This window comes from Delphinus delphis, chromosome 11 (assembly GCF_949987515.2).
Source record: "Delphinus delphis chromosome 11, mDelDel1.2, whole genome shotgun sequence".
In the NCBI taxonomy this organism is placed as follows: domain Eukaryota; kingdom Metazoa; phylum Chordata; class Mammalia; order Artiodactyla; family Delphinidae; genus Delphinus; species Delphinus delphis.
Genome location: NC_082693.1, coordinates 43,197,400 through 43,221,131, shown reverse-complemented (window position 1 = coordinate 43,221,131; position 23,732 = coordinate 43,197,400). Strand labels below are relative to the sequence as shown.

The 23,732-nt window shown below is 56.3% G+C and overlaps 1 protein-coding gene across 1 annotated transcript; it reads left to right on the top strand.

Annotated features, from left to right (window-relative positions):
* Window positions 1–415: 415 nt before the first annotated feature.
* Window positions 416–22,030, top strand: ITGA5 (integrin subunit alpha 5). The gene is made up of 30 exons (XM_060024914.1): window positions 416–725; window positions 7,157–7,287; window positions 8,652–8,767; window positions 8,903–9,023; window positions 9,231–9,292; window positions 9,382–9,427; window positions 9,693–9,818; window positions 10,056–10,100; window positions 10,243–10,286; window positions 12,020–12,076; window positions 12,270–12,322; window positions 12,600–12,808; window positions 13,090–13,281; window positions 13,503–13,548; window positions 13,720–13,821; window positions 14,018–14,073; window positions 14,209–14,363; window positions 14,666–14,803; window positions 14,935–15,002; window positions 15,350–15,500; window positions 15,583–15,675; window positions 15,821–15,900; window positions 16,039–16,119; window positions 16,232–16,337; window positions 16,869–17,021; window positions 17,932–18,018; window positions 18,129–18,242; window positions 18,839–18,940; window positions 19,494–19,616; window positions 20,253–22,030. The coding sequence occupies exons 1-30, from the start codon at window positions 505–507 to the stop codon at window positions 20,334–20,336; spliced, it is 3,162 nt and encodes a 1,053-aa protein (XP_059880897.1). The 5' UTR covers window positions 416–504; the 3' UTR covers window positions 20,337–22,030.
* The last annotated feature ends 1,702 nt before the right edge of the window (window positions 22,031–23,732 follow it).

Here is a 23,732-nt window from a genome sequence, read left to right as displayed (position 1 = left end):
GTGTCTCCTCTGCCTTTAGACCCCAAAGCCTCCTCCCTGAATTGGTGAGGGAGACCCCACACACATATTCAGACTCCCTCCGCCCTCCGGAGGTGATTCCTTTCCTCATTAGGAAATTCTCCGCTCCCTTTTTCCGACTCCTTTTCCGAGCGTTTACGTTGTACATCTGGAAAGGAGGCGGGAGGAAGTAGGGGGAAGCAGCGAGAAGGAGGGGGAAGAGCCCAAAGCAGCCCAGTCTGACCCAGTCCAGACAACCGGCCTCCAGCTGGGGCTGGGGCGAGGGAAGTGGAGAGGTGCGTCCCCCCCCACTCCCCTTCGGGGTGGGGGGCGCGGGCTCAGCGTTCCAGGGACCCAGGAATGCCCCCCCGCCCGCCCCCCCGGCAGGCGGGGGGAGGGCTCAGCCGGGAGTTTGGCAAACTCCTCCCCGCGTTGAGTCATTCGCCTCTGGGAGGTTTAGGAAGCGGCTCCGGGTCGGTGGCCCCAGGACAGGGAAGAGCGGGTGCTATGGGGAGCCGGACGCCAGGGTCCCCTCTCCTCGCCGTGCAGCTGCGCTGGGGCCCCCGGCGCCGATCCCGGCTGCTGCCGCTGCTGCTGCTGCTGCTGCTGCCGCCGCCGCCCAGGGTCGGGGGCTTCAACTTAGACGCGGAGGGCCCAGCAGTGCTCTCCGGGCCCCCGGGCTCCTTCTTCGGCTTCTCGGTGGAGTTTTACCGGCCGGGGACAGACGGGTGAGTTGAGGAGGGTTGGCGGCGGGCTGGCGGGGTCGGGGGTGCGCGCCTGGAGACAGGGGGCGCGGCTGGAGTCTGGAGGGGACCAAGGCTTGAGTTTGGGAGGCGGAGTTTGGAAGGTCTAGGGTTGGAGTTGGGGGCCCTCGCCGGAGTTGGGGGCCCGCGCTGGAGTAGGGAGGGGACAGTGGCCGGCGTGGAGGGTGGCCAGGAGTTTGAGAGCGATCAGCAGGGAGACGTGTGGGGTGGGGAGAGGACACGAAGCTGCAAGCTGGAGGAGTCTGGGCCGGGGTCTTGGGGCCAAGAGAGAGGAGGGCGCGGGAATGGAGAGCAGAGGGTCTCTGGCTGAGATCCGAGAGCTGCCGGGACCGGAGGCGGATGGGGACGGAGAGGGGGCGCGGAGGCCAGGGTGGGCATTTTGGAGCACTGGGGAACCCCGGGACCCCTGAGGGCCATTGTGCGGAGAGAGAACGGGTCGAAGCAGAATGAGCTGTGTGTAGTAAGAAGGGAGTCGGAGGCTGAAGGGGTCCGGAGGTTAAATGGGGGCCAGCCCTCCCCTCCCCCCTCAACTCAGACTGGGAAAGACTCGGGAGGGGAACGGCGGCTCCCTCCCCTCTCTCCTCGGTCTCCTACTCCGCCCGCCACCCCCAATCTCTGTTCAGAAGAGGGGATCCGGGAAGTTGGGGAGAGTCCCGGGACCCTGGTCCTGGGGGGCGCCGGGGCTGGGGGCTGTCTCAGCCAAGGGCGGGGGCTCGGATGTGTCGGGAGGGGTGTGTGTGCGCCCGTGAAGGGGGGTGGGCGGTTTCCCTCTTCCTCTAGCTCTTGGGAGGAAGAGAAAAACTGATTTCCTGTAGCTTGTCGGCTGGAGCTGAGCTGAGACCGGGACTTCTGGGGCTGGGGTCGGAAGCTGGGGAGACGCGGGCTCGCAGGGCCCAAGAGCGTCAGAACACAGGACCTCAGAGACCGGGGAAGTCTCAAAGGAGGATCCCCATTCCCAGCTCAGCAGGGTGACAAGCAGAGCGGACCCTGTGTGCCAGGAAAATGGGGAGCCCACGGGCTTGGGGAAACGAGCTAGGCAACATTAGAACAAGGGTGTTTGTTTAAATGTGGGGGGGGAGTAAGAGGGGAAGGAAGCTGCTCCTGGGGTGGGACGGGGACTCCCCGGTGCCAGATGCCTGATCCTCCACGATGTCTGGAATAATCCTCTTTCTGCATCTCTGGGCTCTGAGATTGCCACTGCTCCCCACCATCGCCACCAGCACGACCACCCCTGGTATCCAGCTTTGATAGGACCTCTGTCAGAGGTGAGCTGTTCCTACACATGATACAGTTAACTGAGCTCTACTCATTTCCTTTAATTTTTGGAGAAAAGGGGTTAATCTAGGTAATTCACTTGGGGTATGGGGCATATTTCTCCTTTGTCTGGAGGATGGTTAGGCCCCAGCTGTTGGTTCTGGGCTATTCAAGGTCCCCACCCAGCCCCCACCCCACCCCCCTGGCCTCCTGCCCAAACCCCATTGCATCACCCTGGCCTGGAGCTTCTGCCAGGCCCGGCCTCCCCCAGGCCCCTTGCAACTCCTTACCACAAACCTAACGGGGTAGAGAAGGGGGAGGGAGGGAGGGGAAGGGATCCTCCCCCACAATAGGGTATCCAGTTATCTGTATCTTAACCTTCCTCTTATCCCACCCCCACTCCCACCTAACAAGAGTGTCATCTCCCTTTTAAAACACTCCTCTGAAACATCTGGACTTTCACACACTCCCATTTGGTTCCCTAGGTGTCTGTCTGGCCCCTGGCCTGATCCTAAAGTCCCAAAAGCCCTTTTCTAAAGCAGGACCCAGCAGTCTCTTCCCCTCCCCCTCCCCTCTGCTCATCTCTTCTCCCAAGAGAACCCAGGTGTCCAGCTTGTGCACCTCCCCCTCTCATTTTCTCTCTACAAAGCACTCTTAGAATAGGACTCGGAACATTCCACCTCCCCAATGACCTCCCTCCCCACCACATCTGGGACTTTCAACCCCTCCTACCTGTGGGGGACAAATGTAGCCCCTCACCTGGGGCCTTTTCTGGAGAGGGAGGGCCTCAGTGTTCTTGGCCCCCTTTATCACCTCTCACTGTGGAAACCGAAACAGCATCAGAGGGCAGGGTAAGCACTAGAGAGGTTACACAGTAGGAAAGGGGCAGGCTTTAAGTCAGGCCAAGCTGGGTGTGCGTCCAGGCCTCACCACTTACTTGTTCTTTGTGTGACCTGGGCTGAGTTACTTAAGACTTAAATACTGGAGCCTGGTCTTCTCATGAAAATCAGACACCTAACTTATGAGGCTGTTCTGAGGACTAAACGAGACAATATATATAAAAATCGCCTGGTCCGTGGAGGGTGATCGGTATGTGGAGGTAGGACTTTTATGAGGTAGCTATTTTCTGTTTCTGGTTCTCTCTTCCCTGGACACCACCTAGTTCTTTGTCTCAGATTTTCACTATTTCTTACTCACTTTTAATATTTGCTTATGGCAGAGATAGTCATAATAGTGCCTCACATTCCTTAGCACTTTCATATCAATTTTTCTGTCGGATCATTACAAAAATCCTTGCCTTAGACAGACGAAGCATTACGGCTCCCATTTTATGCGTGTCTATGAACTGAAGCTTCAGGAATCATAGAAGTTTAGAACTAGAAGTTTGTTTAGGGACCATTCAAGGGCAACCCATCATTTTATGGGTAGAGAATTCAAGTCTTGGAGAGGGCAAGTGACTTGACCCAAGACCTGCGCTCGAAAGGTGCACCAGCCTTAGCCCAGCTCCTTCGCCATGTGGAGCTGCCACAAGTGGAGGCAACTCTTCCTTCCCAGCCAGCCAGGCATTTCCCTCGAGACTACACTGGGGGACCCAGAACCAGGTGTTTCCTCTGGCCTGGCCAGGGCTGCCGTAGGACCTGCAGGAGCTGGGTCCAGTCCACTTGCTACTCTCCACCCCCGACCTTGTCAGGCCAATAGAGTCAAACAGTAACCATGTATTGAACAGGAACTTGGTTAATCAGAAGCCTGGCTGGGGAGATAGTGGCGAGGAGAGGAGGGAACAAATTGGCAACGGGGTAGACCAGAACAGTGGCCTAGGTATCAGGATTCCTGGCTTCTGTTCTTAGGTTGAGAAGGATTCTAAGTGACCCCAGGACATGTGACTTAATTTCTCTGGGACTTAGTTTCCCCATCGGTACAATGAGGACATGGGACTAGGTCAGCAGTATTTTTTGTTACAGTTTTTTATTTTCTTCCTTCCCTTCTTCCTTTCCTTCTTCCTTCCTTCCTTCCTTCCTTCCTTCCTTCCTTCCTTTCTTTCTTTCAATTCAAATGATATCTTATCAGGGCATTCTATATAAAACAGAGAAAAGGGCTTCCCTGGTGGCGCAGTGGTTGAGAGTCCGCCTGCCGATGCAGGGGACACGGGTTCGTGCCCCGGTCCGGGAGGATCCCGCATGCCGCGGAGCGGCTGGGCCCGTGCGCCATGGCCGCTGAGCCTGCGCGTCCGGAGCCTGTGCTCCGCAACGGGAGAGGCCACAACGGTGAGAGGCCTGCGTACCACAAAAAAGAAAAAAAAAAAACAGAGAAAAGAGGTTGCTCTGAAAGAAGATGGAGAGGAGTGTCAGGACCGAACTGGCCTCTGCTCACTCCATGTGGCAGCCCTGAGGCATCGACAAGAAAGTCTTCAAACCACGGTGCTGAGGCAGCCTGGGTCTCCAAGAAGCAGCTCTAGAACATCAGAGTTCCGAGGCTTCAAAATAAATTACGGCAATTTATTTCTTCCCTTGGTCTCTATATTTTGGAAGAGTTTATCTGCCAAGCTGCATTTAGGAAGGAATAATTCATTCCTTTTTCCTGTTTTTTTTTTTATCCACCGAAAATTAGAACAAGAAGACGTCTATAGCTGCCAATCAGAGCTTCTGACCAATATGAGATAACTAGGTTCCCCACAGGAGTTGATATAATTCCGGCCCAAAGCAAATACACTTGAGGTTTTAATTAGCCTGGGCTGCCTTGTCAGGTAAATGCATGATTTCCGTTAGGCTCTCTGAAATATTGAAAAGAGCCCAAGGACCCTCCATCGTTACCTTCTTGGACCCCTAGTAGGACCCAACTGCTGTAGGATTTAGGAGGCAGGAACCAGGAGTGGGAGAATAAGGATAAGGTATGTGACGTGCCACCCCTGACACTGGGCGCCTCTCTTGGCACGTAGGGGAGGGCACTAGCTACTGGACTGACTTGGAGGAGCTGGGAAGGAAGGGCCACTGCATCCTCAGGTATAAGCCATGGGCGGCACGGGGCAAGTCTGGGTCGGGATCTGTGTCCCTTGCCTGTACCCCAGATCTCCTGAACCTTCACGCAGCCATGGCATATGCCCCTGGCCCACAAGTCTGTGGGCTTTCTAAGCCTTGTAAGGCCTCTCTCTCACCTGCCCGCCCTGCCAAACTCCAAGCTTCTTCCTCAGGCCATCCCAGGAGCACCCAGGCTCAGCCCCCCTCCACGGAGTGGTGGGAAAATTGGGGGTGGGAGCAGGGTCCCTTGGCCAAGCCCCTACGCTCTCCTGGAAGAGTATGGGAGCTCCGGAAGACTTTGAGATAACCTGTTCAACCTCTTCACCCAGAGGAAGAGGGAGAGGGTATTCCCAAGTCCACACTGAGCTAGTGCCTGACCCAGAACCCCTGCACCACTGCTGTTTTCTGCGGCTGCCTCTGCTACAGAGGCTTGCACCCCTCTCTCCTCCCCCAGCCCGGGGGCAATGCAATCTCTCCCCACCACCAACCTCACCTACTAGGCCTGGCAGCCAACCAGGTCACTGTGCCTCCGAGTAGCCAGCTCCCACCCCCCTACTGAATGTACTGCCTGAGTGAGAGGGGTGGGGCCCAGCAGGCGGCCGGGTGGGAGACAAACGGCGAAGTGAGAGGTTGGAAACAGACAGGAAGCCGCAGGCAGTAAACATTTCCTGTCCCCAGGGTAACCGAGGCTGGCACCCCACCCCCCACCACTCCAGGAACGCTCACTCCAGGCCTCCCTCCTATCCCTCTGGACCCTTTCTTCTCCCATCCTCACCCTCTGGCCCTGCTAGACCACCCTCACTGCTTCAGCCCCTTGGAGCTGCTCTCTCTGGTGTTCCCATTCCTATTCCTCTTGGACCCCCCACCCCACCCCTACTTGATGTATCTCTTGTCTCCCATCCCGTCACACACACACCCGCTTTTGTGACCTCTACCGTAATCCCTGACTTGGGGACTCCTGGTAAGAAAGGCTAATGAAGGGATCCAAATAGCGGGAAAAGGGTGGGTGTTGGGAGTGCTGAAAGCTGAAAGGGGCCAGAAACCAACAGAGATGGAGAAGCCCAAGATCTGAGATGAGAGAGAGACGGGGGTTCCTAAAACCAAAACCAAGAGAGCAAGCAGTCCTAGGGGCAGAGGGACAGATGGAGAAGCAGTGCCAGAGCCAGTTATGGGAGGAGAGCAGAGGCCAAGGCTGGCGGCTGGCAGGGACACTGGTTCAGTTGCCCCGGCTGCCAGATGCAGCCTCATGGGAGACTCTGGAGGAGAAAGCCCAGAAGGCTGACTACTGCACAGAGGTCTTGGAGGCAAGGGACCCAGGAATGATAGAGGCAGAGCCAGAGGCAGCAAAATTATCCAGGACCTTAGCTGTCACCACCCCATTACATAGGACCCCCAGCAAAGGCAAACTTCTCCTCGTCGTCTCAGGGGGAACGAGGCACTGTGTCCAAAACTAAGACCCAAGAAGACCCGGATCTGAGTTCAGACTCTGACCAATGGTGTATGGGATAGGGGTTCAGAGGCTGAGACAGAGACCCAGCCAGGATGGGGAAGTCCCACCAGAGCCCAGGGTGAGGGCAGGTCCACGCCCAGGCCCAGGGGAACAATTTGCTTTCACCATTCTCCAGTTCCTCTCTCCACTTCTGCCTGGTTTCCAAGACTCACATTTTCCTCTGACATGCCCCAGGGCTGGGCAGCTGGACGCCTGGGTTTTGCCCAGAGAAGGGCTTTGGCTTGGGAGGAGAGGGTATAGGCTAGGTAAGAGGACCCTGGGGTTCTAGGGGCTGCAACTCCAGTCTTGGCAGGTCCATAGAGGAGATAGAGAAGCTCTGGCCCCGGCCTCTTGCCAGAACTGACTCTGGTTCCTCCTTCTAATGACAGGGGAAGGTAGGAGGGGAGAGAGTGGGGGGAGGAGAGAGGCTGTGTTAGTGACAGCGGCACATGGGGACCGCCTGACTCCGGCCTGGGCCTCTGGCATCTGTGGCATCTTCTGAGATATAAATACAACCCGGGGGGCATCTGTGCCACGCCCACCCAGACCCTGGCCCAGAGGCCTGGGTCCTTCCCGCCTGGGGAGACTGGAGAAGAGCTAGGAGCCCCCCTGAGCTGCCTCTCCTTTCCCCTCCGCAGGGTCAGCGTGCTGGTGGGAGCGCCCAAGGCTAACACCAGCCAGCCGGGAGTGCTGCAGGGCGGTGCCGTCTACCTCTGCCCCTGGGGCACCAGCCCAGCACAGTGCACCCCCATTGAATTTGACAGCAAAGGTAACCCTCTTCGTAGGTCGGGGAGGTTCAGGGAGGGACTAAGGGGTGGGGCTGAGGCTAGGGGGCGGGGCCCGGGCGGGGTCTGGAGCGAGGGGCGGAGCCTGACCAGTTCCCCGGCCACGTGCTCTGAGGCTCTGGGGCTCCAGCTCCGTGCAGCGGTGCAGCGGCTCCCCGTGGCACTCACACCACGTTCCCAATCCAGCCCAGCCCAGCCCAAGGAGGGCGGGCATGATTCAGAAACATGTGGCTCTCATTTTCCTTGAATCACCCACAACTCAGGGAGGCCAGGGCAGTAACACAGACAAAGACAGGGAGAATCACAGAGCCTATTCGATTCATTTAACTAAGCACTGACTAAGTGATAATGCGTGCCAGGCTCTGTGCTGGTACTGCAGGGGATTGAAACATGATTAAGGCCCCGCCCTCAAGGAGCTTAAGGTCCGGAGTAGATGCAGAGAGGGATGGAAGGAAACAGGCTGAGAAAGAATAATAACAGCAGCTAACGCTTCAAGAGCACTTGCTATATACTGGGCACTGTTGTAAGCACTTTACATATATTAACGCACTTAATCCTTTCAACGATGGCTCGAGGTGTTATTATCCCCATTTTATAGGTGAGGAAACGGGTTAAGTAACTTGACTAAGGTCACACGGCTAGTAGAAGGTGGAGCGAGGACATGAACTTGAGCAGTGTGGCTCCAGAGATAAACTGGGGTGAGGGGACAAAAGAGGAGAGCATCAAAAGATGGAGACGGTGGGGGAGGGGTGGCGTAAGAGCACAAAAGCGACCGATTTCTTTTTAAAACCTGGAAGACGGATGAGAAGCGGAGGAATAAAAAAGGCTGCCCCATAGAGGCAGAGAGGGTTTGGAAGGAGAGAGACAGCCAGACAGACAGATGCGCACACGCACACACGCAGACACGAGGGGCAGAGATTCAGTGACGTGAGAAAGGTCAAGGACATAGAACACGTGCTGCTAGAGACACAGGCCCAGGTACAGACAGAGAAGCGCAGCCAGAGGGTAGCCCTCTCAGGAACTAGCTGTCCTTCCCCACCTCACCACAAGCATCCTTGTCCCAGCTGGGTGAGGAGGCAGGCGGACCAGGGGAATGCACCTCTAGAAACCCCAGGTTCTGTGTGCGTGTGCATGTGCACATGTGTGCACATGGGCTTGTGTGCACGCGTGCAGGGGAAGCTGAGTCAGGCTACAACAGGCAGACTGTAAGGACCTTCCCCACTCCCCCTCCCTTGAGTCATGGGCTCAGGGCTTGCAAGTGCTTGGGTGCCCCCAGGCTGAGGGCACGGGCTGCTCTAGGGCTCAGCTGCCCACAGCTGGCATGACTCCCCTTTCTCACTCCCCCAAGGCTCTCGGATCCTGGAGTCCTCGCCACCGTCCAGCCTCGAGGGAGAGGAGCCTGTGGAGTACAAGTCCCTGCAGTGGTTCGGAGCGACGGTGCGAGCCCATGGCTCTTCCATCTTGGTGAGGGCCAGCAGGCTGAGTGGCGTGGTGGGCAGGAGGGGCAATGGTTGCAGTTAGCAGAGCACAGTGGGGGAGGCGGGGAAGAGAGGTCCTGTTGGACTAAACCTGGACCCCCCTCCTCCTGGGCCCTCCCAGGCCTGTGCTCCCCTCTACAGCTGGCGCACCGAGAAGGAGCCGCTGAGCGATCCCGTGGGCACCTGCTACCTCTCCACAGACAACTTCACCCGGATTCTGGAGTATGCGCCGTGCCGCTCAGGTAGGGCAAGAGGGGGCACGAGCCCTGAGTCTGCCTTCTCTGTGAATCCCCACGGTCCCCCGCCCCCCATCAGCCTTGATGCTCACTGTCTGGTCCAGAGAGGTCCTTTCTCTGGCCCCCTCTCCCCTCTCCTTCCCCAAGCTTCCTGCTCTTTCCTGCCTGACCCATCTGTGTGGAGCTCCTTCCCACCACCTTCTCCCCTTGCAGATTTCAGCCGGGCAGCAGGGCAGGGTTACTGCCAAGGGGGCTTCAGTGCCGAGTTCACCAAGGTGAGGAGGGATCTGGGAGGAGAGTGGCTGTGGGTGCTGGATGCAGGGGAATCAGGACCAGATGTGGACTCACCTCCTTCCCCCCACAGACTGGGCGTGTGGTCCTGGGCGGACCAGGGAGCTATTTCTGGCAAGGTAAGCCCTTCATCCTCTTTCCCTGCGTCTGTCTCCCGCACCTGGCCTCTTATCCCTCTCCCAGCCCGAGATCACCATCCTTCCCTCCTCTGCCCCCGTCCCAATTCTCCTCTCCCTTTCCTGAGACTTACCCATCCTCTCCCACCACCCTCCACAAGCTTCCCCTCCTTGAACCAGACTTCTGAAATCCTACCCAGTCAGCCCCCAGTGCCCCCATCCCTGCCACCTCCTCCTCCAGCCATCCCCTCCTTATCCCCTTCCCCAGGCCAGATCCTGTCCGCCACCCAGGAGCAGATTGCAGAATCCTATTACCCCGGGTACCTGATCAACCCAGTTCGGGGGCAGCTGCAGACTCGCCAGGCCAGTTCCATTTACGATGACAGCTACCTGGGTGAGGGAGCAAACAGGGTGGGAGCTGCAGGGGGAGCACCTCAGGGGCCCCTGTCCTCGCTCACCCCCCCCACCCCGCCTCCCTTCTCCCACCCAGGCATCCCCAGCCTCCTGCCCTATGTGTCATGTGGAGGCTGACTATGAAGGCCCAGTAGGGGTGGGGAAGGGATTGAGGATGGGCCAGGACAGAGGGGTCCCCAAAGCAGGAATCCTAATATCCGCCCACCCTGTCTCCTAGGATACTCTGTGGCTGTAGGTGAATTCAGTGGCGATGACACAGAAGGTGAGTGTGTCCCCAGGCTGGGGCCAAGGGAGGGGGCAGATGGAGACCCAGGACCCGGAGCCACAGGGACTGAGACACTTACCATTTTTGCCTGACTCCCCTTTCCCTGCCCTTAGCCTACAACTTTCTCTTCCCTCTACAGACTTCATTGCTGGCGTGCCCAAAGGGAACCTCACCTATGGTTACGTAAGGCCCAGCCTGACTCTCCCTCCCTCCTCTGCTCTCCCGTCCCCTGGCTAATCACAGAGAACCATGCATGGCAGTTTGGGGGGGTGAAAAAAGTGGATCAGAACACGGGCTCTTGGGTCAGACCAGTGTTTGAGTTCTGGTACTCACTCTGGATGAATCAATCTGTGATTTATTCCTATCCCACTTCATTCCATAAAAACCTTGAGTCTGCTTAACCTCTCCGAGCCTCATTCTTCTCTTTATAATGGTATAATAATAGTTCTGACCTCACAAGGCTCTTGTAAGGATGAAGCGAGATAATGCACGTGAAAGTACTTAGCGAACTGTGCGGCAGTGTACAACTGTAGCTGTTATTATTAGACCATGGCGAGTGCTTTAAAAAGGATATAGATAAGAACGCTATAGGAGTCCATTCAATTACCAACATTTATGAGGGCAAGGTAAGAGATAAGAAGATGAATAAGACATCATACCCCATCTTGTAAGGCGCTTCTAATCAAGTATGTAAGATAAGACACACAAGTGATTGTAATCGAAGGTGCAGCTCCTATTCACGAACCCCTCAGTGCGTCGGGCACTGTCCACTCATGAGTTCTATTCTTCGCAACAAGCTTATCAGGGGAGATATTACCATTCACATTTTACACATGAGAAAGCTGAGGCTCAAAGAGACCAAGTAAGTTGTTTAAGATCACCCAGTTAGTAAGTGGCTGGATAGAGATTTAAAACCAGACCTGTCTTATTCCAAAGTCAGCATTCTTTCTGCACTAGAATAAATTTCAGAAAAGTGGTCAAGATGATATAGCAGTTTAGAGGGAAGAATAACCTCTTTTCTAGGGCAGGGATGGACAGAAAATGTCCTATGAAAGACCAGTGGAGATGAGGAAAGAGAGCATCTGGGCGGGAGCGTGAGAAGAGGCAGGGAAGGAAAGGAAAAAACTGCAAGCCAGTTCAGCATGGGCAGATTGGGCATGAGGAGACTAAAGAGAGGTTGGGCAGAAACAGATAGGTTGGGGCCAGATTCTCCAGGGCGTCAGAGGACCAGCCAAGAAGCTGAGACTGGGCCGTGGCTTCAGGGAACCACCACGGATTTCCAAGCCAGCCGTATCCCTCCTAGACCGGCTCTAGGGCGATCGGTCCCGCTGCCATGGAGGAAGGGTGCTGAGGGGAAGGGAGAGCCCGAGGCAGGGGGAGGCCAGGGGGCTCTCCAGCAGTCCTGGGGGAGGGCTCACACCAGAGGAACAGCTGCAAGACTGGGGAAGAGAAGAGGGAGTCGAGAGCCTCAGGGGACCGGAAGGGCCCATCACTAAGGGGGGCACGTCGGGGGAGCCATGAGTGTTTGTGACTTGGGAGGGCTGGTGGATGTCCTTCAGCTAATAATTATGGAGTGTCAGCTGCTCACCAAGCACTACTTTAGGCTCTGAGGAGAAAGCAAAAAACAAAACAAGGCTCCTGCCCTCACTTATCTGACACTCTAGTAGGTAGACAGGCACAACAGACAGATAAGTACGAAATCTGTCAGTAGTAGTTGATAAGTGACATGGAGGAAAATAATGAAGTCTCCCTGGGATGGAGCTACCCAATATAGAGATGGGAATGTGAGGCAAAGCAAAGGAGGGAACTAGGAGACAAGTGATCTATGTCTCCAAGGAATGCCTGCCCCTGGGTATCCTGTACCCATGGGATGGTCTGGGAGTCTGGGACCAATGGGTATATCTCCTCGTCCCCAGGTCACCATCCTTAATGGCTCAGACATCCGGTCCCTCTACAACTTCTCAGGGGAACAGGTGAGGACACCTTCCCCCCACCACCACACACACACACACAACCCAGCTTGGCCCTTTGCCAACCAAGCCCCTGCCCTGAGCCCATAAGCTCAGCCCAGCTTCTCAGGCTCCCTGGAGTCCCTGATTTCCCCTCATAGCCCTTGTTGATTGACCCCCTAGTTCTGACCCACTGCTGCCCTTCTGTCCCTCCCAGATGGCCTCCTACTTTGGCTATGCAGTGGCTGCCACAGACATCAATGGGGACGGGTGAGTAGTGGGAAAGGGGCACAGCACAGGACGAGGAGTAGGGACGGGACAGAAAAATGCAAGGAGAGTTTTCCTCTGCATTCTCCTCCTCCTGCCTGCATTCCCTAGGCTCAGGGGCAAAGAGAGAGCTGAGAACCAAAGACCAGAAGACCTCAGGTCTCTCACTTGGGTGGGAAGGAGCCCGGATCCAAGATGCCTGGGATTTCCTGGCTCTGGGATTGAGGAGGGGGCATGGCAAGGCAGGGCCTCAGGATGACTGGGTTTCCCATACCCTCAGGCTGGACGACTTGCTGGTGGGGGCGCCCCTGCTCATGGAGCGGACAGCCGACGGGCGGCCGCAGGAGGTGGGCAGGGTCTACGTCTACCTGCAGCGGCCGGCCGGCATGGAGCCTGTGCCCACCCTTACCCTCACTGGCCACGATGAGTTTGGTCGATTCGGCAGTTCCCTGACCCCCCTGGGGGACCTGGACCAGGATGGCTACAATGGTAAGCACCGTGGGCTCAAGTTGCTGAGGAGGAGTGGGGGCCTGAGTCAGAAGGGATTTGGGGAGAGATGGCTGTCAGATAAGATACCCAAGACCCCCAGTGACTCCTCCAGGAGGTGTGTGGATTTTAATCCCAATGTCTGGATCTTGGGGCTTGAAGAGGTTAGAATACTGGGAATGACAGATGGGGAAAATAGGATCCCGGGTCCTGGGGTCCGATGGTAGAGATTTGAACTCCTGGATTCCTGGCCTGCTGACTGCTGTGTGTTGTGTGTCTTGCAGATGTAGCCGTTGGGGCTGCCTTTGGTGGGGAGAACCAGCAGGGAGTGGTGTTTGTATTCCCTGGGGGCCCAGGGGGCCTGGCCTCTAAGCCTTCCCAGGTCCTGCTGCCCCTGTGGGCAGCTGGCCACACGCCGGACTTCTTTGGCTCTGCCCTTCGAGGAGGCCGAGACCTGGATGGCAACGGATACCCTGGTGAGTTGTGCCAGCGGCCCCTTTCACCTTAGAATTCCCTGGTCTCAGAACCCTAGCCCCTCTAATGCACTTTCCTAAGCTCCTGGGTGCAGTTCTAGGATGGTGCCACCAGATGGCGGTGTCCCCTCACTTCGGCCTCCTTGAACAATGCAACTGGAAGGGGTTGGGAAGGATTCTGATTTGGGGCTTGCTGTAAGGGGTAGTTTCTTGACTTCTTGCAGATCTGATTGTGGGGTCCTTTGGTGTAGACAAGGCTGTGGTGTACAGGTATGAACTTGGGCAGGGGGCAGCCTGGGAGACGTGGGAACTGGGGGATTTCTCAACAGGGCCGAGTTTGGGGAAGTGCACAGACTGGGATCCTGGGGCTTGGGCGTCAGCTTCCTGTGCCCAGGTTCCTGAGCAGTCTTAGTTCTTTGACCCCACACCCACTCTTGGCAGGGGTCGCCCCATCGTGTCTGCCAGTGCCTCCCTCACCATCTTTCCCGCCATGTTCAACCCAGAGGAGCATAGCTGCAGCTTGGGGGGGAACCCTGCATCTTGGTGAGTGGGGTGCCCAGGAGACTGCGGGGATGGAGTCTGGGGGTGTTTCATCTGTGCCTGGAAGTGGGGAGGGAGACCAGGTCTTTGAAAGTGGACAAATGGGACTGTCCTAGCCTGGGTCTGTCTGGGAGGCAGGTAGGGAATAGGATGCCTGTTCCAGTTGGATACACCAGCTTTCCCTTTGGTCTTCCTCCAGCATCAATCTCAGCTTCTGCCTCAATGCTTCTGGAAAACACGTTCCTGACTCCATCGGTGAGGGAGAGACTGCCTGAACCTTTCAGGCACTGGGATGGGGATGGAGGGGCTGGGGACTCGGGGACCTCTTATCTCTCTGGATAGATTAGAAGGGAGGGGCAGATGCTCATTAACGTATGTGCCCGGCTGCAGGCTTCACGGTGGAGCTCCAGTTGGACTGGCAGAAGCAGAAGGGTGGAGCGCGGCGGGCACTGTTCCTGGCCTCCCGACAGGCCACCCTGACCCAGACCCTGCTCATCCAGAACGGGGCTCGGGAGGATTGCAGAGAGATGAAGATCTACCTCAGGGTATGGGCCCGGGGGCAGGGTCGGGACTGGCCTGGGAAGAGTGGCCACGTAGAACTGGGTTCCCCTCATGAAGGGAAAGAGACAGGGAGATTCCAGTGAAGGGCCTGGGACTTTGGGAGGCTGGGGAAGGGGGCCCTTCTGTTGGAGGAACTGGGAACCAGGCTGCCTCTGAAGCAATGAGCATGGTCAAGTTTGGACACCTGAATTCTGGAGGGTCCTGAGTGGACAGAGGGAGATGTGAGAGGATGAGGACCAAGTCCCCTGTGTCCCCTGAATCTGTGAACCCTCTCCCCCGGCCCCAGAACGAGTCAGAGTTTCGAGACAAACTCTCCCCGATTCACATCGCCCTCAACTTCTCCCTGGACCCCCAAGCCCCTGTGGACAGCCACGGCCTTCGGCCAGTCCTACACTACCAGAGCAAGAGCCGCATAGAGGACAAGGTGAGGGCAGGGTGGGGAGACGGGCCGGGAGGAAAGGAGCCTGGGCCGCTAGGGGTGGGGCCCTGGAGGGGGGAGCCGACAGCTTAGGAGGGGGTCGCAACTCCCCCTCTCAAGGCTGCCCTGCTCCCCAGGCTCAGATCTTGCTGGACTGTGGAGAAGACAATATCTGTGTGCCAGACCTACAGCTGGAAGTGTTTGGGTAAGTGAAGGCTGACGTCAAGCTGGGGGGTTCCAGATGCCAAGGTCTCCTAGCAGAACACATGGAGCTTGGAAGCACCTGGCATGTGAAAAAGTAGAATAGGAACGTATTAGCTGGCTGTGTGACCCTGGGAAATTATGCAACTTCCTCATCTGTATAGTGAGAATAAGAGCATCTATTTCTCTGGCTTTGGGGAAGGATTAAATGAACTAATCTACATAAAGCATCTAGCCTAGTGCCTGCCATAGAGTTAGAACTCAGTAAACGGTGTCTATTATTGTTATGGCCCATTGTCTTGGTTTGCGGATTAATTCCCCAGTGTCCCTGACCCTGTGTGTCCCCTCCAGGGAGCAGAACCACGTGTACCTGGGCGACAAGAACTCTCTGAACCTCACTTTCCATGCCCAGAATGTGGGTGAGGGCGGCGCCTACGAGGCAGAGCTTCGCGTCACGGCCCCTCCGGAGGCTGAGTACTCAGGACTCGTCAGACACCCAGGGGTGAGAGGGGACTCTTAGGCAGGGCTTGGGAGATCCTGCCACAGGGACACCAGAGCCTTACCTGCACCCACCCCACCTCCAGAACTTCTCCAGCCTGAGCTGTGACTACTTTGCTGTGAACCAGAGCCGCCTGCTGGTGTGTGACCTGGGCAACCCCATGAAGGCGGGAGCCAGTGTAAGTCTGGGACAGGAGAGAGGACCCAAGGGAAAGTGACCGGCTCATCCTGAGAAGAGCTGTGGGATAGGGAAGGAGGGCTGCAATTGGGATTTGGCAGACGCCCAGTCTAACAGCCCCCTTGTCCTCCCTCCCTGTCCTCCAGCTCTGGGGTGGCCTTCGGTTCACAGTCCCGCACCTCAGGGACATGAAGAAAACCATCCAGTTTGACTTCCAGATCCTCAGGTAGGGAGTGGGTGGGGCCAGGCTGAGGCTGAGTTGGGGGCGGGGCCGAGGAGGGTGGGGCAGGGGCGGAGTCTGGTGCAGGTGAAATTCTTCCTGGCTGGGCTCCAGCACCACCTGAGTCTCTCCTCCATCCCACAGCAAGAATCTCAACAACTCTCAAAGCGAAGTGGTTTCCTTCCAGCTCTCTGTGGAAGCTCAGGCCCAGGTCTCCCTTAACGGGTCAGTTCTCCGGGCAAAATGGGGCTCTCTGGGAGGCAAGATGGACTTCTAGGAAAGGATGCATATGGGATGGGGTACCTTCCACTGTCCTCTAAACCACCCTCCTCTTTAGTGTCTCCAAGCCCGAGGCAGTGTTATTCCCTGTGACCGACTGGCATCCCCGAGACCAGCCGCAGGAGGAGGGGGACGTGGGCCCTGCTGTCCACCATGTGTATGAGGTGAGGAGGGACAGAGGCAGGGAGGCCCTGGTCCCCAGGTGTGCTACTGGGAGTGGAGGGCCGGACTAGAATGAATGACAGGGAAGGAAGAGCTGTATGAGTGACAGATGGCTGGGACCAGCCTGAGGGATTGAGAGCAAGAGAGGGGGAGTGGGGAGTGAGAGAGAAAGTCCTGGGCAGGATCAGTGTGAGAGACTGGCCAGCTGAGCAACTTAGAAGGGAAGGATGGGGACTTACCTGGTGGTCCGGTGATTAGGACTCCACGCTTCCACTGCAGGCGGCACGGGTTCAATCCCTAGTTGGGGAGCTAAGTTCCTGCAAAAAAAGAAAAAAAAAGGGGTGGGGGAAGGATGGAGCCGCCTCCTCCAGGAGGCTTGGCTGGGGAGGATTTCGCCTCTGCCCGTTGATTTCCTCCCTCGCTCCTGAGATGGGAGACTCGCAGCAGGCATGAGCGGGCCACCAGGACCTGGGTTGCAACAGGGCAGAATCACTGCCTCCCTTCCCATGATCACCGTGCCCTCCTCTCCTCAGCTCATCAACCTGGGCCCCAGCTCCATTAGCCGGGGCGTGCTGGAGCTCAGCTGTCCCCAGGCTCTGGAAGGTGAGCAGCTCCTCTACGTGACCAGGGTCACAGGACTCAGCAACTGCACCACCAGTCACCCCCCCAACCCACAGGGCCTAGAGGTGAGGGGCCTGGGGACTGGCCTGGGGGTGAGGGGACCAAGTCGAGGGTGGTTGGGGAAGGTCGCCGGGAAACTAGAAGAGCCAAGTAGGGTGTGCCTGGAGCTAGGACTTAGGCCACTGGAAGGGGGTCCGAAGGCCCACAGACACCTTGAGACCCTGGGAGGGGAAAAGACTGTTTTATGCACTGCCCTTCTGTCTTTCTGCCTGAAGTATCCTTCCCTGACGTCTTGCCCTGGCGTACTCCTAGGGCCCAGCTCGGCACCACCACCTCCGGAAAGCCTTCCTCAGAGCCGCTCGCCTGGGCCCCAGTGCCTGTTTTAAAGCTCGTTTACACATAAACAACAATGCACTGAGCCATGTTACAGGCTCAGGAAAGATCGCACCAAACAAAACTCACAAGGCCCCCACTCTCATGGGGTTTATGTTTTAGTGGAGGGTAGGAGACAATAAAAATTAAAAAGAGAGAGAGAGAGAGAGAAACAGGTATTGAGAAGTGTTGAGAGTGCAGTGCTAAAATGCTGGGGCAGGGCAGGGCCCGGCTGGGAGCCTGTTTGAGTCATCAGGGAAAACCTCTTGAGGAGAGAACAGGTGAATTGAGGCATGAAAGGCAAGGGTGAACCTGTGTGTGAAGACTCGAGAAAGCATTCCAAGCAGAGGGGACAGCCGGGGCAAAGGCCCCAAGGCAGGCACGGGGCCCTAATTATCTATTGACATCTCCTCCTTGTAAACTCCAAGGATCAAGTCTCACCCGTTTCGGTATTTCAGTGCTGAGGTCGGTGCCTTGCCACAGGAGGTGGTCAGTTGTATGGGTGGAAGACCAGGTCGAAGCTGCTCTGGACCCCAGAGGCAGGCTGACTTAGAGGCTGTAATGAGGTGAGAGAGGCAGCTAATGGTCCCTTTCCTCTTCCAGTTGGATCCCGAGGGTTCCCAGCACCACCGGCTGCAAAGACGGGATGCTCCAGGCCGGAGCCCTGCCTCCTCAGGGCCTCAGATCCTGGTAAGTCCTCCTGGAAATGAGGTCTGGGTCGAAGCGTTGAGTATCTGTTTGCATCCTCAGAGCCACCAGCAGGGCGGAACGCCGCATTCAAGCCTCCGCTTTCTTCCCAGAAATGCCCGGAGGCCGAGTGTTTCCGGCTGCGCTGCGAGCTGGGGCCACTGCACCGGCAAGAGAGCCGAAGTCTGCTACTCCATTTCCGCGTCTGGGCCAAGACCTTCCTCCAGGTGAGGGAGCCTCACCTCAGTCCTGACCTCCGACCTTCGGGCCTGCCTGGACTGACGCTCCTTTCCCCACTGCCCTAGCCACCCGCTTTGGTGACTGGGACCCAGGCAGCCGCGCTCCCCTCCCTCACCCTTGTTTGGACAGGGCTGTGTGTCCTTGGCGCCACCTAGTGGCCACATTGGGACCGACAGCTTCCCTTTCCCGGCCCATTCAGAGGAGGGAGGGCGGGAGGGAGACCAGTGGCAGAGAATGATAGAAAACAGGGACGGAAGACATATCCATCACAGAGAGGCAAGCAGATGTAGGAACAGTAGAGAGCAGTCATTTATTGAGTGCATCCTATAGGCCAGGCGTCATCCTGGGTGCTTCACCCATATTCATGATTCCAAAACAATGCTTTTTCTATTGAACATGCTGTCATCTAATTGTAACTCTTCAGTTACACATTTATTATCTCATATAAGGAACACAGAGAGAGATTCAGAAGAGAATGATTCCAAAATAGGGAAAGATCATAACCAGAGCCAGACCATGGGGAGCCCAGTGACCTCCTAGATACCATAAGAGGCCACCCTGAACACCTTTCCACCACCCACAGAGGGAACACCAGCCATTTAGTCTGCAGTGTGAGGCTGTGTATGAAGCCCTGAAGATGCCCTACCGAATCCTGCCTCGGCAGCTTCCCCGAAAGGAACTGCAGGTGAGTCCCGGGCCAGAGGTCTGGGCCAAGGAAGATGAAGTGCTGGGCCTGGCGCTAGCACTGGGATGCGACGGGGGCTGGTCTGATTATGGTGACAAATATTGATTGAGCATCTACTGTGTGCCAGGCACTGTGCTAGGTCCTGGGAATACAGTGATAAGCAAGATGGACAGGGCAGTGAGAAGACAGTGTGACAAGTGCCAGCATGTTTATGGGAACACATCATAGGGACACTCGAACACAGGCTTGCAGAGTCAGGGAAGGCTTCCTGGAAGAAGTGATGTTTAAGCAAAACCTGAAGGATAAATAGGATCTACCGGGCTAACCAGCCAGGAAAGGAATGTTCTCTGGGGAGAGGGAACGAGCAGGTGTGAAAGCCCAAAAGTAAGAGACAATAATGCACATTGTAGGAATTTGAATTTTGAAGATCAGAATTCTGTTAGCCCAAGACGGAAGGGGAAAGGTGGGTCTAGGTCCAGTGGCAAGTGGGAGCCAAGTGTAGGGTGGGAAGGACTAACGGCTTTTCAGCGACCTCTCCTGACCTGCTCCCCAGGTGGCCACAGCCGTGCAGTGGATCAAGGCGGAAGGCAGCCACAGCGTCCCGCTCTGGATCATTATCCTAGCCGTCCTCGTTGGCCTCCTGCTCCTAGGTCTGCTCATCTATATCCTCTACAAGGTCAGCCACATCCTACCTGACCTGGCCTCTCTCTCACCAGGTTCTGCCCTTGAGGCAGCACAGTCCCAAGCGTCTGCCTCCAGACCAGTTCTCCAGCCACATGTCCCCACCTCTCCCTGGCCACAGGCATCCCGTCTGGACACTGCCTATGGGATCCTTTCCTTCATTCTACAGCCCCTAGCTTAGAAAAAGTTCTCTTGACTCAAGCTGATAAGTTTATTTCTACTTTCAAAATCAGTGTTACTCCCAAGTGGCCAGTATGTGGCATTTGTGCTGTCACTTCCTCCAGAAAGCCATGGCAGCCGTCACTGATCGTTCATGCCCTAGAAGTAGCCTCAGAACCCTTCTCGAGAGGCAGCCACTCCTAGGCAATGAGACTTAGAACTTGACTTCACACCTATGTGCCGTCTCTGGCTGAACTGGGGGCATTCTTATGGCACCAAAGCACCCCCAACCTTAGCCCTCTTAACCCACTGGACCTCTTGGAGAGGTGGTCTTAACAGCCTGAATTTGGGCCACTTTTGCAAGATGGGGAGATTGGAAGCACTAGAGTCATCTTCATCCCGCCTTGGGGTAAGATCTGCGGAGAAAGGGGAACCAGAGTAACTCAACTCTCCCTCCTTTTCCCCTCATTAGCTCGGATTCTTCAAACGCTCCCTCCCATACGGCACCGCCATGGAAAAAGCTCAGCTCAAGCCTCCAGCCACCTCTGATGCCTGACTTCTCCCGATCCCAGACTCCCAATCCTGAAGGTCCAGTCCCCCCACCCTCAGTCTACTGACGGGGAGGGGACTGGGTGCTTCCTGAAGGTGCTGAGGGCCAGGGAGAAGCTCCTCTCCCCAGCCCAGAGACATACTTGAAGGGCCAGAGCCGGGAGGTGTGGAGCTGGGGATCCCCTCCCCCCATGCACTGTGAAGGACCCTCGTTTACACATGCCCTCCTCATGGATGGGGGAACTCAGATCCAGGGACAGAGGCCCCAGCCTCCCTGCAGCCTTTGCATTTTGGAGAGTTTCCTGAAAACAACTTGGAACCAGAACTGGGGGATCCAATCCCAGTTCTCCGGCTCAGACGTGCCACCAGGACTTCCTGTCCAGCTCCAGCCTGCAAAGATCTGTCCTCAGCCCTGCCAGAAGCCCCCAGCTAAGAACCTGGAACCTGGGGAGCGAGACATGGCAGCTCTGGACAGTCCCCACCCCGGTGGGCCAACAAGGAACAATAACCATGGATGGTGCCCCAGGCCCCGCTCAGGACAGATCCCACACCAGGATCCACGCTGGCCCAGAACCAGCTGCAAGGGGAATCAGAACTCTAACAGGGCCAGATCGAACCTGGGGCCTGGGGTTGATCTGGGACCCAGACTCAGACATTGGTGACGTAACTAGGCAGATCCAGGACTACATTTGAGCCTGCTCCAGACCTGGGCCTGGAGGCCCAATCCACCTCTGACTCAGGAGAAGTCAGGAATTGCCCAGGACCCTGAAGGGGCCACGATGGCAACAGATCTGGAACCTTAACACTGGCCGGACACAGGCCCTACTAGTCCCCTGGAGAAAGGGGGAGCCCGCTGCCCCCAGCCTGCAGGATCTGGGTTCTGCCCGCCAGCTGCACTGACGCTGCCCCTCCTCTCCCTGCCCAACCCTCCCTTCACCTTGGCTCCGGACACCCGGGACTTATTTAAACTCTGTTGCAAGTGCAATAAACCCGGCCCGGTGCCCCCACTGACCAGAGCTGGAATCTGTCCTATCCCCACTCTTTCCAGAACTTTCCTGGAACCAGACCGCTTGGTGGGTAGGAAATGTTTGTGTTTCTTGCAGCTTCTTTCCACTGGGAGCCAAGAGTATGACCCCCAGCAACTGTGGAACTAGTTTGGGGGTTCCCTTTTCTTAAGTGAAAGAGATGATGGAAGGGGTGAAAGAAAGGCTTGACTCTTCTGCTCATCACCCAGCCCCCGCCAGATCTGGCCCCAGCACCTCCAGGAGAGAAGGGAGCGGAATCCCTTCTCTTTGGGTTTGAGGGTTAGGGAAGAATACAAAGGGGGAGGTCCAAGTTGAAGGTGGGGGACCATGGTCCAGAGACTCACCTGGGCTTTCCTAAATCAAAATAATGAAATGGGTTTCGAGAAAAGGCCGCAGAACTAAATCAGAAGAAAGCCAGCTGGGTTTTTGTTTTGTTTTCATTGCCCATTGTATTCTGGTGCATAGAGGGAGTGTTAAATAGTTTACATACAGTATCTCATTTAATTTGATGGAAATTAAATGTGTGAAGTAGGTACAATTAACCCCATTTACACAAGGGGAAATTGAGGTCCAGAGAAGTTATGTAACTTGCCCAAGGTCACAGACTCAAATTCAGCCTTGCCTGACTGTGAAAGCCCTCATGCTTAACCAACATGGCCTTGAGGTCTTTGAAGAGAAACCAGAGTGAGGGAACCCCTCAGGATCCCCTGTCTTCTCTAGAACTGTCCTAATATCCAGGAAGAGGACAGAGAGGGGTGCTGAAATGCTAGCGGGATCGTTAGAGGCAAAGATGTTCATGTCCTGCTAAACCACAGTTCAGCCACCAGAGGGCAGCATAGCCACAAATTCATGGGAATTTGGGGAGGGGAGGAAATGAGGTCCTCCTCACCTTTCTTCCCCCATCAACAGGGCTATTCTTATTAACTTAGGCTCCTGCCTATCAGTACCCACGTGATCTCAAAAATATCTCTCCTAGGAGGCCAAGCCCGCTCCACACTCCAATCTGTGACGTCTTGATAATTCTGTAACTTGGGAACTTCTTCCCAGAACCCATAAATGAAGAGGGACTGACAGGCAGGGTGAGACCTGACGAGGCAAAGAGACACGCAGTATTTCCGAGGATGACAGCTGTGGCATAACAAAGCACTGGGAATTCTCCAGGAAGGAAATCCCATACTCGCCCTCTCGGGGGATGGGTGGGAATGGCATCAGCCGAACTCCAGGGGCCAAATCTGAGATTTCTTATACGATTATGAGGAGGAAATGAGGAGGGGAAGTGGGCTGTGAGTACTGGGCTAGTATCATGGGTGTGTCTGTATAGCGCCTGTACCTCTGAGTCTCAGAGAGTGACAAGGTCTCTCCCGAGGATGCACAAAACAAGATGAGAATTCCTTGGGCTCAGCAATGCTGCAGATGTAACCCAGCACCAGCCTCTCTGTCCCTGAACTGTAATTCTCAGGCTCTGGTCTGTTTCCCCTTCCCAATCTCCCAGCCCCTCCAGAGCCTGTGTGCCTCCCATCTTGAGACTTGAGTGATGCAAAGGGACAAGAGGGGAAGGGGAAGTCCTGAGTCCTAGCCTCGTCTGTGTCAGTGGAGATGGAAAGGAGGCCCTGGGAAGGGAACAGAGCAGCTGGGGGCACAGAAGGGGGAGGGGGCTCAGGAGAGGCAGCTGGCAGGCGGGAAGCTGATCTGGGGGTCTCAAGTTTCTTGACATCAATTAGAGCAGCCGGCCTGGGCTCATTAGTAGCCCAGGGTGCAGGGCTCATCAATAATGAATTCATCCCACACATTGTCCCCCTCCAGCTGCCTGCAAGGTCACCCCGCCCTCCAGCCAGCTGCCTCCCCTTGGTGAGCTAAGGAACCCCTCTTCTAAGACCTCCCTAACTCAGAGTCCCTGGGGGTAGAGTGGGAGGATGGACGAGGTTGAGGGCAAAGGGGTCTCTATCACTGATCAGCCAGGCCTGATGCTGACTCTGGTTTGTCCTCTGAGTCCACCCAGGAGAAAGAGTGGGAAGAGGCAAGGGGGGGTAGGTAACAAGGTGTGGGAGAAGCAGGCTTTGTGATACTAGGCTCGAACAGCATGGTGGTAGGTCGGTTCTGGAGCAAGAGGACCTCCTCTGATGGGCTCGGAGACCCTACCTTCTCCCCCCAAGGCCAGATTCGGGCAGCAAGGCCACAGTCCCCTGAGATCTCTGGGTCTCTGGATCAGAACAATGCCAAGGCATTAGCACCCCCAGGATTCACTTGCCCTTGAGCTGGAGCATCTTGGCAGGTGCAGAAACAGATCTTTTTTTCAAACCAGATCAGTGGAGTGAGGACAAGAGACTGCTGGGGCCCAGAAACAGGAACTTGAACTTCCTGTACCTTAATTAGCCCTA